This window comes from Vulpes lagopus, chromosome 6 (genome assembly GCF_018345385.1).
Source record: "Vulpes lagopus strain Blue_001 chromosome 6, ASM1834538v1, whole genome shotgun sequence".
Lineage (NCBI taxonomy): Eukaryota > Metazoa > Chordata > Mammalia > Carnivora > Canidae > Vulpes > Vulpes lagopus.
The window spans coordinates 84,133,477-84,146,777 of NC_054829.1; the positions used below are offsets into that span (position 1 = coordinate 84,133,477).

At 39.6% G+C, this 13,301-nt stretch overlaps 1 protein-coding gene across 9 annotated transcripts in view; it reads right to left on the bottom strand.

Moving 5' to 3' along the window:
* The window catches only part of WDFY3 (WD repeat and FYVE domain containing 3), a 271,593-nt gene that overhangs the window by 23,248 nt on the left and 235,044 nt on the right, over positions 1–13,301 (bottom strand). For all 9 annotated transcript variants that reach the window (XM_041759517.1, XM_041759516.1, XM_041759518.1 and 6 more), the window contains 3 exons: positions 5,811–5,964; positions 1,346–1,437; positions 925–1,137 (listed from right to left, as the gene is read on the bottom strand). In XM_041759517.1, the coding sequence (XP_041615451.1) occupies positions 925–1,137; positions 1,346–1,437; positions 5,811–5,964 (459 nt within the window). The remainder of the gene's footprint in view (positions 1–924; positions 1,138–1,345; positions 1,438–5,810; positions 5,965–13,301) is intronic.

A 13,301-nucleotide genomic window follows, 5' to 3' on the forward strand; every position in this document is an offset into this window, starting at 1 on the left:
AAGTGTCTTTCCCACAGCGCTGATTACCCCTGGCACATCACATTCTTCTGGTGTGGTCTGGAGGATGGGGAGGAAAGATGGCATAAAGTCTCTAATAGGGGTTTGCTCACTATGAAGGTGAGAGATCTACTCCATCTGGGTACTGGGTGGCTACGTTCTTGGTCTTTCTGTTCAGGTTGGAGACAGCAGTTAGAGCAGCTAGTACAGGGCTAATTCTTGCCATTCCCATGGCATGCATCTCCTCCAGAGCACTCATCAGACCTGCATCACTAATCTAATCTACACACCACCATCTGTTCCCTCGACTATTATTAAGAGCTTCCTGGGTGGTATTCTGCTGCTAACTTGGTTCCCCTAGAGTGTGTGCATGTATAAGACTATGGACAGGATGATCTTTAAAACTGAAATAAATATGGGGGCACCTGGCTGGCTCAGTCGGTATAGCACACAACCCTTAATCTAGGGGTTGTAAATTCAAGCCCCATGCTGGATGTAGAGATTACTCAAAAATAAAATCTTAAAAAAAAAAAAATCAAAATATGACCATGCTATTTCCTTGCTCAAAGTCAGCACTGGCTTCCTACTGGCCTTGAGATGAAACCCCTTCTGGGTGTGCTATGGCCCCCAAGACTCCATCTTTTTTCCTGATTGTGCTCTTCCCATCCTCCCACCAGGTCTTGTGTAGATACACGGAAGCACATTCTGCACTAGTCTGAGGGGAAATTCTCTTTGAATATTTCTATTTACCTAGACTGCAGAAGGGAGGAGAAAGCAATCATCTTAGAACCTACTGAACCTATTGGGTGGTATGGCTCTTCAATGAAAACTTAGCCTAAACTTATTATATTATATGGCTATTCACCATCTATAGCAATATTAAAGCTTAAAAAATAAAACTGAAAGCAACAATAAGAATATCCATACCTGTTTAGGGATCTGACCAAAGTTATTAATAAATCCTATGGTGGCTGTCTCCTTTAGTGGATCATTTATGTTGTAGATATCCACTTGACCCTCATAAAAAAGATGGTGGAAGACATTTACAGCTTCTACTGCAGCAGGGCCTTGCTGTTTATAGCCAAAGATTAAGTCAATCCACTCATGCAGATGGGCACTCACGTAATCACATTCCAAAGCCTGTAATTTCAAAACACATGTTCAGTCACAGGCTGACTTTTATTACTTGCTCAGAAAGCAAAAAGAACTGGTTAGAGATCACAAGGAACTAAGATAACTAAAAATTATAAGAACCATATCTGTAATTTGAACAAATGGGTGATATTTTGCTCAAAGTCCTCTCTTTGTAAAGAAATCCAAATTCAACTGCAAAGGAGGCTCCCATTACCTCACGGTGGACTCTGATGAATTCCCGTGGGTCCCCTTTTGCCCATGGTGGAAGGATAACATCTCCAAGCTTGGTGCCATTTTGTTTACAGCCTGTGCAATTGGATAAATTAAAGAGAAAATGAAAAACAGGATAAATAGTAACTTTACATTAAAGTAACAGAGAAATAGTGGGTTAGGTTCATCACCAGAATTATGAGATTTTACCACCAGAAAGGGCCCTCTGAGATCATCTACTCTGGTATTTCCCTAAGTTTGCTCCTTAGAGTGTTCCCTCTCAGATTATTAAGCGTTAGCAAAAATAAGGGGCCCGCCCTGTCAGATGACTTCAGAAATGCTGAGTTACCCAAAGTTAAACATGTTTCCTCCTGCAAGACTCCTCAGAGGCACAGCCCTTCTCTGGGAGGGGTGTTAGGCACAACATTCCTGAAATTTAACTGACCACAGGACTCCTTTGTAATGAAAACTTTTGTGAGGCTACTGTTTTGAGTTTGGAAAAAATGCTCAAGTTCCACCCCCTTAGGTCTGCACATTTGGAAGATCATTAGCAATTTCTCTCAAATCTTTTGTTTGCGTTTTTCCTGAATGCTTAGAACTTGGTGAATCATCAGCAGTGAACCACTACTGAATTTCTTATCTTTGTTTTGACAAAATTTTGCCATTCACATGAAGGCTACTGGAGGAATACCTAATTTCTAAGTCACTGAGAAGTTTGAGTGCTCTTTTTGCTAAAGAGGAAATGAAAATATCAGCCTTTCAGAAATATTCGCAATACACGTGGTTTCTCCTATTTCTGATTCTTAAACTCTTTAGAGAGCGCTGTAGAACTGACATGTATTATGCCGTAGGGACTCTCATTAAAAAAAAATCAAATCTGATATGTAACTTTTTGCTATTAGTATACCATTTAACAACAAAAAAAAAAAAACATCTGGAAAAACTATGGGGCTATTGGCAGAAACAAAAAATACAAAGAAGTGATATTTATTCCATAGGAAACTGTTAATTTAGTCACAGCTAGATAATCTGAAAAATATTAAAGAAACTGCTATAAAATCCATCCAAAACAAAACATATTACATGGGACTGGTATCTCAGGAAACAGGTCCTGTCTTTTCATTTTTATGAAGTAAATATCAAAAAGTCAACCTTAGCTTACAGTTTTCCTCAATACAAATCAGATGATCAATGTAAAAAATGATTCTATGAATAGTTATGTTGACTCAGATAAACAGTTGTATTAGAAAATTTCAGAGAAGTACAATTGTTCAAATTCTAGAACACAAAAGGCAGTTTCAAGTGAGGGCCAATAAAAATATTTCCCACAGAAACAATCTTATCCTCATCACTGTTATTTAATGGCTTTACTGACAATGTGATATAAAGTGAGAAACACAAAAATCAGTTTATTGTTTAAAGGAATGTCTTAACTTGTTGGAAAAAATACCATATGACTTAAGAAAAAAATAAAACAACCAAGTTACTGCCATCTCTCCCTCTCTTTCACACTCTCAGTCCACTCCTCTCAGGCCCCAAGTTTTCAATAAGAAGCAAGTAACAATCCCCAGACTTGACATATAATCTACTTTTCAAAAAATATGCTTATAATCCCTAATATTTGTGCTATATAATTTTATTTCATGAGCACTATCTGCAATTTAAAAATTTAAAGGGAACATTCTGTAGTATACTCCTGGTCTGGTTCTGGTACTCTGCAGCTTCCCTGCATGTATACCTATATCCAAGGGTATAAAGATAAGAAGACTGGGAGAATGTTACTCATCCCAGAACCAGGGAAAAAAACCCAAGTGTACTTTGTTTTACATCATTTCTATCTTTTCCAGGTAGAGGCCAAACAACGTTTTTGTGTTTTTTTTTTCTTCTTGGTAATTGAAATGAAATTCACCTAACCAAATTAACCATATTAAAGCACACAATTCAGTGGCATTTAGTACATTCACAATTTTATGTAGCCATCACCTCTATCTAGCCCTAAAAGATTTTCATCACCCCACAGGGAAATCTTATATCCATTAAGCAGTGGTTCCCCATTCCTCCTGCCCTCCTATCCCTGAGTAACCACTGATCTATGTTCTTTGTCTATAGATTTATCTATGCTGGATATTCTATATAAACAGAATCATAAATTAAGTGATATTTTGTGTCTGGCTTCTTTCACTTAGGATAATGTTTCTGAGATTCATCCATGTTAGAGTGTGTATCGGTAATTCCTACTTCTCCATGGCTGAATAACATTCCACTGTATGTATATTCCACAATTTGTTTATTCATCGGCAGACATGTGGCCTGCTTCTAACACGTGGCTACTGTGCGTAATGTTGCTATGAACAGGTGTGTATATGTACTTGCCTGAGTCCCTGTCTTCAGTTCTTTTGGACAGAGATCTCAGAGTGGAATTGCCAGGTCTTATGGTGATTCTATTTTTAAATTTTGAGAACCCACCAAGCTGTCTTCCACAGCAGCTGAGCCATGGTATACATCCCCACCACCAGTGCATGAAGCTGCTACTCTTTCCATACTCTTCTCAGTTCTTACTTTTTTCCATTGCTGTGGCTTTTTTTCACCACAGCCATCCTAGTGGATGTGAAAGTGGTACCTCACTGTGATTTTCACTGGTACTTGCCTAATAACTAATGATGCTGAGCATCTTTTCATGTGCTTACTGGCCATTTGTATAACTTCTTTGGAGAAATGTCTACTCAGGTCATTGGGCCACTTTTTTTTATTGGGTTATCTTTTGGCTGTTGAGTTATAAGAGTTCTTTATATTCTGGATACTAGACCCTTAAGAGATATATCGCTTGCAAATATTTTCTCCCATTCTGTAGGTTTTCTTTTCAGCTTCTTCATAATGCTCTTGGACACAGAAGTGTTACATTTTGATCAAGTCCAAGTCATCTTTTTTGTTGTTGATGCCTGTGAATGCATCAGCAAACAGAAGATCATTAAGATTTAGATTTAACCCTATGTTTTCTTCTAAAAGTTTTACAGCCTTAGCTTTTTTTTTTTTTCTTTATGGCTTTAGCTCTTACATGCAAATAGTGTTTTTTAAAGTGTGTGATTTCATGGAAGGAAGATTTATTATGAAGCTGAGCATGACAAAAATACATGACCCTTTTAAATTTACTTATTTAAAACTGGATAATTTAGTGGGGTTTGTAAGTGGTCTGGGCTAAAACATTTTTTCAACATATGTTATTATAACTGATCTAGTGTTTCTGGAAGATTGGGGCTCTTTCTGTACCTCTCCATATTTTTCTCGTTGAAAGTAGTATCCCCAGGGAAGAGAGTAGCATTTTCCAAATGTGAATTATAAGTGAACACATAAAACACTAAATGTGCATCCATACTCAAATACTGTGTATGCATTTGTCGTTTTTCCCTGTTCACCATCTATTTATTCTATTCCTTTAAGGAGCCATCACTCAATCCAACTCCAAGGTTTACAACTTGGTATTTTTAGTTTCTCAAAAGTGAGCTCTAGGTCCGATCACAGGTGATGAGACTGTTTCAGGTCTTTTGCGGGAGCTATTGAGAGAGTCTTATTATCTTTCCCATTATACCTGGAGCCATAATTTCACAAAGTTAGAACTGCCAATGGACAATTACCAATTATTTAAAACTAGTTTTAAAAAGAAAAATCTTCAGATGTATTGGATATGAACATTTCCCTGAATTTTCTATTAACAAAACTTCAAGGTAGTACAGTAATGGTTTATATGTTGAACTCTTAAATATGATATGATATGAAATATGAAAAATATATGAAAATAGAAGAATGTCTGGCAGGAATATTCTAAAGTGGAAACAATGGAATTTTGATGTTGAAAAAGAAATACTCAGAAACCTAGATCAGCAAACTATGTTCCAAGAAACTGTAGCCAAAATCAAATCTATTTCCCGTAACTGGATTATACAAAGAGAGTACTGACGAAATTTCTCTACTTCTTAGAACTATTGATTTGTTTGTTTTTCTAGATAATACTACTCTAACAGGATAGAGAAGAGGAATTAAAGTTATTCTAAAATTCTAATTTTAAAACATATTAGCATGCAAGCTGAGAATGCCTCAGGCAATACATAAGATTAAAGCAATACATGAAAAATGTGGCTATATCATTTTGGCTATTAACTTCAATCTTAGTAATTTTGAAATATATTGTCACCTCACCTTTGTTTTTATTGAAGTCACAATATTCTGACCATTAAATGTAATCTTTGTTAGTTTTTAAATTTTCCCAAGATTCCATTTGAAACAGCTATTTTGGGCATAAATCTATTTTTCCATTTACACCCACACACCCAATTATAGTAAATAATATCTGCTGAAACCACAAGGAAGTCCTTTCCTGTCAGTGTGTACTGCAGACAATATTCAGGAAAGTTTCATTTCTATTGGTCTTTTCCAGGTTAATGTTCCTAAGACAGTGCCACAACTGTACATACCTAGATCAAAGTTGTTGGAATTGAACAGGAATTCTGGTAAGTAAAAAAACTCTGGGATAAGTTCTTTTACGTCTGCCATATTGTGCTTTGATGCTGAATACCAGGCCTCACGCACACTGTGGAACATCCGGTCAGCCAGGTCAAAGTGGCCTCCCTGTGGGCAAAATGAGAAGACACTGCTCTGTTAGAGAGCCGTCCCCACCTCACAGCTTCTGTCAAGCTCACTGGCTTCAAAAAAATAAAATAAATACATTTGGTCACAATTCAAATTTCCCATCATCCTAGATCAAACACACACAATTTTAAGATTTTCTTTATTTATTCACGAGACACACACACACACAGAGAGAGAGAGAGAGGCGGGCTCCATGCAGGGAGCCCGAAGCGGGACTGGATCCCAGGACACCAGGATCATGCCCTGGGCCGGAGGCAAGAGCTAAACCGCTGAGTCACCCAGGGATCCCAACACACACAATTTTAAAAATCACAAAAAGAAAATTAATCTCATTCTTTTGGGGGTGCTTCTTAAAAGGAGTGCTTCATAATTGTGCTTAATGCATGTATTTTGTAATCGAAATGAAATCCCAATACAAAGACTTTTAGAAGTCATTTAAAAATTAGTTTTTAGTGAGAGGGCAAGAGTGTAAGGAAATATGAATTCTTCCATAGTTTGATGATGCTCCTAAAAAAAAGATTCTAATGTGGCCATCTACAGTTGGAAAGATTCAACTTAAATATATGTTTGATTGATATTTTAAATTAACATGACATTCAAGTTCTCACACTTCTAAGAATTAGGTGAAAAATTAAGAAAGTAGGGCCGGGGCAAGCTGGAGGAGGAGTAAGGTCCCCAAGTCACCTGTCCCCACCAACTTGCCTAGATAACTTTCAAATCTTCTGAAAACCTACAAATTCGGCCTGAGATTTAAAGAGAGAATAGCTGGAATGCTACAGAAAGAAGAGTTTGCGCTTTTAACAAGGTAGGAAGACGGAAAATAAATAATTAGATAGACAGATAGATAAATAAAATAAATAAAAAAGAATCAAGTGGGGGAGGGCTGCTGCAAGGAGCCGGGCTAAGGCCTGGCGGCAAAAGCCTCTTGAAAGGAAAGCCCAGTCCCGGAGAAGCAGGAACTTTTAAAAATCTGCACCAGATTCTTCCTGGAGGGAAAGGCACTCGCAGGGAACTCGGGCAGGATCCCAGGAGAGGTGGTGGAGCTCCCAGGCTCCTGGGGTCACTAGGAGAGGAAGTGTGCCTGGGGGAGAGTGCACCACACACCGCAGGCTGAGCTCAGTAAAGGGCTGGAGCAGGTGCCCGGTGGGCCCCGGGAGCAGCTCAGGCAGGGGCTCCGCGCAGAGGGGGCTGCGAGGCCCAGGAGCGCGATTCCAGCAGCGCAGACCCCGGAGCTCAGGGCGCCGGGGACACAGCCAGGATCCTGCGCTCTCCCCGGGACAGGTGGAGGCAGGGAGGGCGTAGGACAGAGAGGACGCTCCTGCCGCCGGGTGCCTCCAGCTGTGCAGATCGGCACCCTGTCCCGGAGCATCCAGGCCTCTGGGGTCTGGGAGCTGCGGTAGTTACTGCGGGAGCAGACTCCAGGGCTGGAGAGGTGACCTCCGCTAGGGGTGGTGTTCCTCTTGGTGTCATCCTGTGCCTGGAGAGGTGGGGCTGCCAGGGAACAGGGGCCTACGCATAAACAGCTTGCACTGAGCTGTGCAACTGGCAGGGGGTGGGCAGCTCCCCCAGGTGCACACACGTGAGAATCAACACAGCAGGCCCCTCCCCCAGAAGACCAGCTGGAAGGACAGGAGAAGAGCAAGTTCTTGGCTGAGCAAGAACTTGGCTGGAAAGCTCTAGGGGAAGTCGAGGGATTTACAGTATATAGAACCAGAGGATGCCCCTCCTTGTTTTTTATTTTTTTCTTTTTTTTCCTTCCTTTTTCCAGTACAACTCATTTTTAGCCACTCTGCACTGAGCAAAATGACTAGAAAGAAGAACTCACCACAAAAGAAAGAATCAGAAACAGTACTCTCTGCCACAGAGTTACAGAATTTGGATTACAATTCTATGTCAGAAAGCCAATTCAGAAGCACAATTATGAAGCTACTGGTGGCTCTGGAAAAAAGCAAAAGGATTCAAGAGACTTCATGACTGCAGAATTAAGATCTAATCAGGCCAAACTTAAAATCAATTAAATGAGATGCAATCCAAACTGGAGGTCCTAAAGACAAGGGCTAATGAGGTAGAAGAAAGAGTGACATAGAAGACAAGTTGATGGCAAGGAAGCAAACAGAGGAAAGAAGAGAAAAACAATGAAAAGACCAAGAAGAAAGGTTAAGGGAAATAAATGACAGCCTTAGAAGGAAAAATCTATGTTTAATTGGGGTTTCAGAGGGCGCCAAAAGGGACAGAGGTCCAGAAAGTGTATTTGAACAAATCATAGCTGAGAACTTCCCTAACTTGGGGAGGGAAACAGGCATTCAGATCTAGGACACAGAGAGGTCCCCCCCTAAAATCAATAAAAACCATTCAACACCCCGACATCTAATAGTGAAACTTGCGAATTCGAAAGATAAAGAGAAAATCCTTAAAGCAGCAAGAGACAAGAGATCCCTAACTTATATGGGGAGAAATATTAGATTAACAGCAGACCTCTCCACAGAGACCTGGCAGGCCAGAAAGGGCTTGCAGGACATATTCAAGGTCCTAAATGAGAAGAACATGCAACCAAGAATATTTTATGCAGCAAGGCTCTTGTTCAGAATAGGAGGAGAGATAAAGAGCTTCCAAGATAAGCAGAAACTGAAAGAATAACTGACCACCAAACCAGCTCTGTAAGATATATTAAGGGGGACTCTATAAAAGAAAGAGGACGCCCAAAGAAATATAACCCACAAAAACAGGGACGGAATAGGTATTACGATGACACTAAATTCCTGTCTTTTAATAGTAACTCTGAACGTAAATGGGCTTAATGATCCCATCAAACGGTGCAGGGTTTCAGACTGGATAAAAAAAGCAAGATCCATCTATTTGCTGTCTACAAGAGATTCATTTTAGACCTACAGCCTGAAAATGGAAGGTTGGAGAACCATTTACCATTCAAATGGTTCTCAAAAGAAACAGGGGTAGCAATCCGCATATCAGATAAATTAAAGTTTATCCCAAAGACTGTAGTAAGAGATGAAGAGGGATACTATATCATACTTAAAGGATCTATCCAACAAGAGGACCTAACAATCATGAATATTTATGACCCTAATGTGGGAGCTGCCAAGTCTATTAATCAAAAGTTAACCAAAGTTAAGACATCCTTAGATAATAATACACTTATACTGGGAGACTTTAACATGGCGCTTTCTACAAATAACAGATATTCTAAGCACACCATCTCCAAAGAAATGAGAGCTTTAAATGATACATTGGGCCAGATGGATTTCACAGATATTTACAGAACTTTACATCCAAACGCAACTGAATACACATTCTTCTCAAGTGCACATGGAACTTTCTCCAGAATAGACCATATACTGGGTCACAAACCAGGTCTTAACCCATACCAAAAGACTGGGATTGTCCCCTGCATATTTTCAGACCATAATGCTTTGAAACTAGAACTCAATCACAAGAAGAAATTTGGAAGAAATTCAAACATGTGGAGGTTAAAGGCCATTGTGCTTAAAAATGAAAGGGTCAACCAGGAAATTAGAGAAGAATTAAAAAGATTCATGGAAACTAAAGAGAATGAAGATACAACCATTCAAAATCTTTGGGATACAGCAAAAACAGTTCTGAGAGGGAAATACACTGCAATACAAGCATCTCTCAAAAAACTGGAAAAAAAACTCAAATACACAAGCTAACCTTGCACCTAAAGGAACTGGAGAAAGAACAGCAAATGAAACCTACACCCAGTAGAAGAGAGTTAATTACGATTCGAGCAGAACTCAATGAAATAGAGACCAGAAGAACTGTGAAACAGATCAACAAAACCAGGAGTTGGTTCTCTGAAAGAATAATTAAGATAGATAGACCATTAGCCAGCCTTATTAAAAACAAAAGAGAAAAGACTCTAATTAATAAAATCACAAATGAAAAAGGCGATATCACAACCAACCAAGGAAATACAAACTATTTTAAAACCATATTATGAGCAGATATACACCAATAAATTAGGCAATCTAGAAGAAATGGACACATTTCTGGAAAGCCACAAACTACCAAAACTAGAACAAGAAGAAACAGAAAACCTCAATAGGCTGATAACCAGGGAGGAAATTGAAGCAGTCATCAAAAACCTCCCAAGACACAAAAGTCCAAGGCCAGATGGCTTCCCAGGGGAATTCCATCAAACGTTTAGAGAGGAAACAATACCTATTCTACTAAAGCTGTTCCAAAAGATAGAATGGGATGGAATACTTCCAAACTCATTCTATGAGGCCAGCATCACCCTAATTCCAAAACCAGACAGACCCCACCAAAAAGGAAAATTATAGACCAATATCCCTGATGTACACAGATGCAAAAATTTTCAACAAGATACTAGCCAGTAGGATCCAACAGTAAATTAAGAAGATTATTCACCATGACCAAGGAGGATTTTTTCCTGGGATGCAAGGCTGATTCAACACTCGTAAAGCAATCAATGTGATAGATCATATCAACAAGAGAAAAAACAAGAACCATATGATCCTTTCAATAGATACAGAGAAAGCACTTGACAAAATACAGCATCCATTCCTGATCAAAACTCTTCAGAGTGTAGGGATAGAGGGAACATTCCTTAGCATCTTAAAAGCCATCTATGAAAAGCCCACAGCAAATATCATTCTCAATGGGGAAACACTGGGAGCCTTTCCCGTAAGATCAGGAAGATGACAAGGACGTCCACTCTCACCACTGCTATTCAACCTAGTACTAGAAGTCCTAGGCCTCAGCAATCAGGCAACAAAAAGAAATAAAAGGCATTCAAATTGGCAAAGAAGTCAAACTCTGCCTCTTTGCAGATGACATGATACCGTACATAGAAAACCCAAAAGACTCCACGCCAAGATTGCTAGAACTCATACAGCAATTCGGCAGTGTGGCAGGATACAAAATCAATGCCCAGAAGTCAGTGGCATTTCTATACACTAACAATGAGACTGAAGAAAGAGAAATTAAGGAATCCATTCCATTTACCATTGTACCCAAAAGCATAAGATACCTAGGAATAAAACTAACCAAAGAGGTAAAGGATCTATACTCTAAAAACTACAGAACGCTTCTGAAAGAAATTCAGGAAGACACAAAGAGATGGAAAAATATTGTAGCTCATGGATTGGAAGAATTAATATTGTGAAAATGTCAATGCTACCCAGGGCAATTTACACATTTAATCGATCCCTATCAAAATACCATGGACTTTCTTCAGAGAGTTAGAACAAATCATCTTAAGATTTGTATGGAATCAGAAAAGACCCTGAATAGCTAGGGGGAATATTGAAAAAGAAAATCAGAGCTGGGGGCATCACAATGCCAGATATCAGGTTGTACTACAAAGCTGTGATCATCAAGACAGTATTGTACTGGCACAAAAACGGACACATAGATCAATTGAACAGAATAGAGAACCCAGAAATGGGCCCTCAACTCTATGGTCAACTAATATTCGACAAAACAGGAAAGACTATCCACTGGAAAAAGGACAGTCTCTTCAATAAATGGTGCAGGGAAAATTGGACAGCCACGTGAAGAAGAATGAAACTAGACCATTCTCTTACACCATACACAAAGATAAACTCAAAATGGATGAAAGATCTAAATGTGAGACAAGAATCTATCAAAATCCTAGAGAACACAGGCAACACCTTTTTTGAACTTGGCCACAACAACTTCTTTCAAGATACATCTATGAAGGCAAAGGAAACAAAAGCAAAATGAATTATTGGGGCTTAATCAAGATAAAAAGCTTCTGCACAGCAAAAGAAACAGTCCAGAAATATAAAAGACAACCTACAGAATGGGAGAAGATATTTGCAAATGACCTATCAGACAAAGGGCTAGTATCCAAGATCTATAAAGAACTTCTTAAACTCAAAGCAAAGAAACAAACAATCCAGTCATGAAATGTGCAAAAGAGATGAATAGAAATCTCACAGAGGAAGACATAGACATGGCCAACAAGCACATGAGAAAATGCTCTGCATTCCTTGCCATCAGGGAAATACAAATCACAACCACAATGAGATACCACCTCACACCAGTGAGAATGGTGAAAATTAACAAGGCAGGAAACAGCAAATGTTGGAGAGGATGTGGAGAAAGAGGAACCCTCTTGCACTGTTGGTCGGAATGTGAACTGGTGCAGCCACTCTGGAAAACTGTGTGGAGGTTCCTCAAAGAGTTAAAAATGGAGCTATCCCTATGACCTAGCAATTGCACTGCTGGGGATTTACCCCAAATACACAGAGGCAGTGAAACACCGGGACACCTGTACCCCAATGTTCATAGCAGGAATGTCTACAATAGCCAAACTGTGGAAGGAGCCTCGGTGTCCATTGAAAGATGAATGGATAAAGAAATGTGGTCTATATACACATGGAATATTACTCAGCCATCAGAAATGACCAATACCCACCATTTGCTGCAACGTGGATGGAACTGGAGGGTATTATGCTGAGTAAGTAAGTCAATTGGAGAAGGACAAACATTATATGGTCTTACTCGTTTGGGGAATATAAAAAATAGCAAAAGGGAATAAAGGGGAAAGGAGAGAAAAGGAGTGGGAAATATCAGTGAAGGTGACAGAGCATGAGAGATTCCTAACTCTGGGAAACGAACAATGGGTAGTGGAAGGGGAGGTGGGCAGGGGAATGGGGTGACTGGGTGACAGGCACTGAGGGGGACACTTGACGGGATGAGCACTGTGTATTATACTATATGTTGGCAAATTGAACTCCAATAAGAAAAATTAAAGAAAAACTAAGTGATCAAAAAGTTATAACAAATTCAAATAGAAAAAGAATTTCTTTTGATTGCATAGCCTCATAGATATACCACACCTTCCTGAAACAAACTCCCTATTGCTGTTTTAGGTGGACACAGTGTATCTGTCTTTATGAGGAAGCTCACTACAGGAAAATGCCAAAGTCCATACAATGCCACCAAGGCCTGCCACCTCTCTGATGCCACCCTCTATGAGTTTTCTCTCCACTTACTCTGATCTAGACACAGTGGCCTCCTTGCTGCTCCTAAAACATCTCAGGCACATGTGTAACTCTGGGCCCTCACATGGACTATTCCCTCCGCCCAGGACACACTTTCTCCAGATAGCTGCATGAGTAACTGCCTCATCTCCTTCAAGTTTTTGCTCACATGCCACCTTTTCAAGGAGACTCACTCTGACCACTCTATTTATAACTGAACTGCACCCTCCTCTACCTCCTAACTCCTATATTTCCCAGCCTCCTTTCTCTGATCTATATTTTCCGATAGCATTTATTATATTCCTA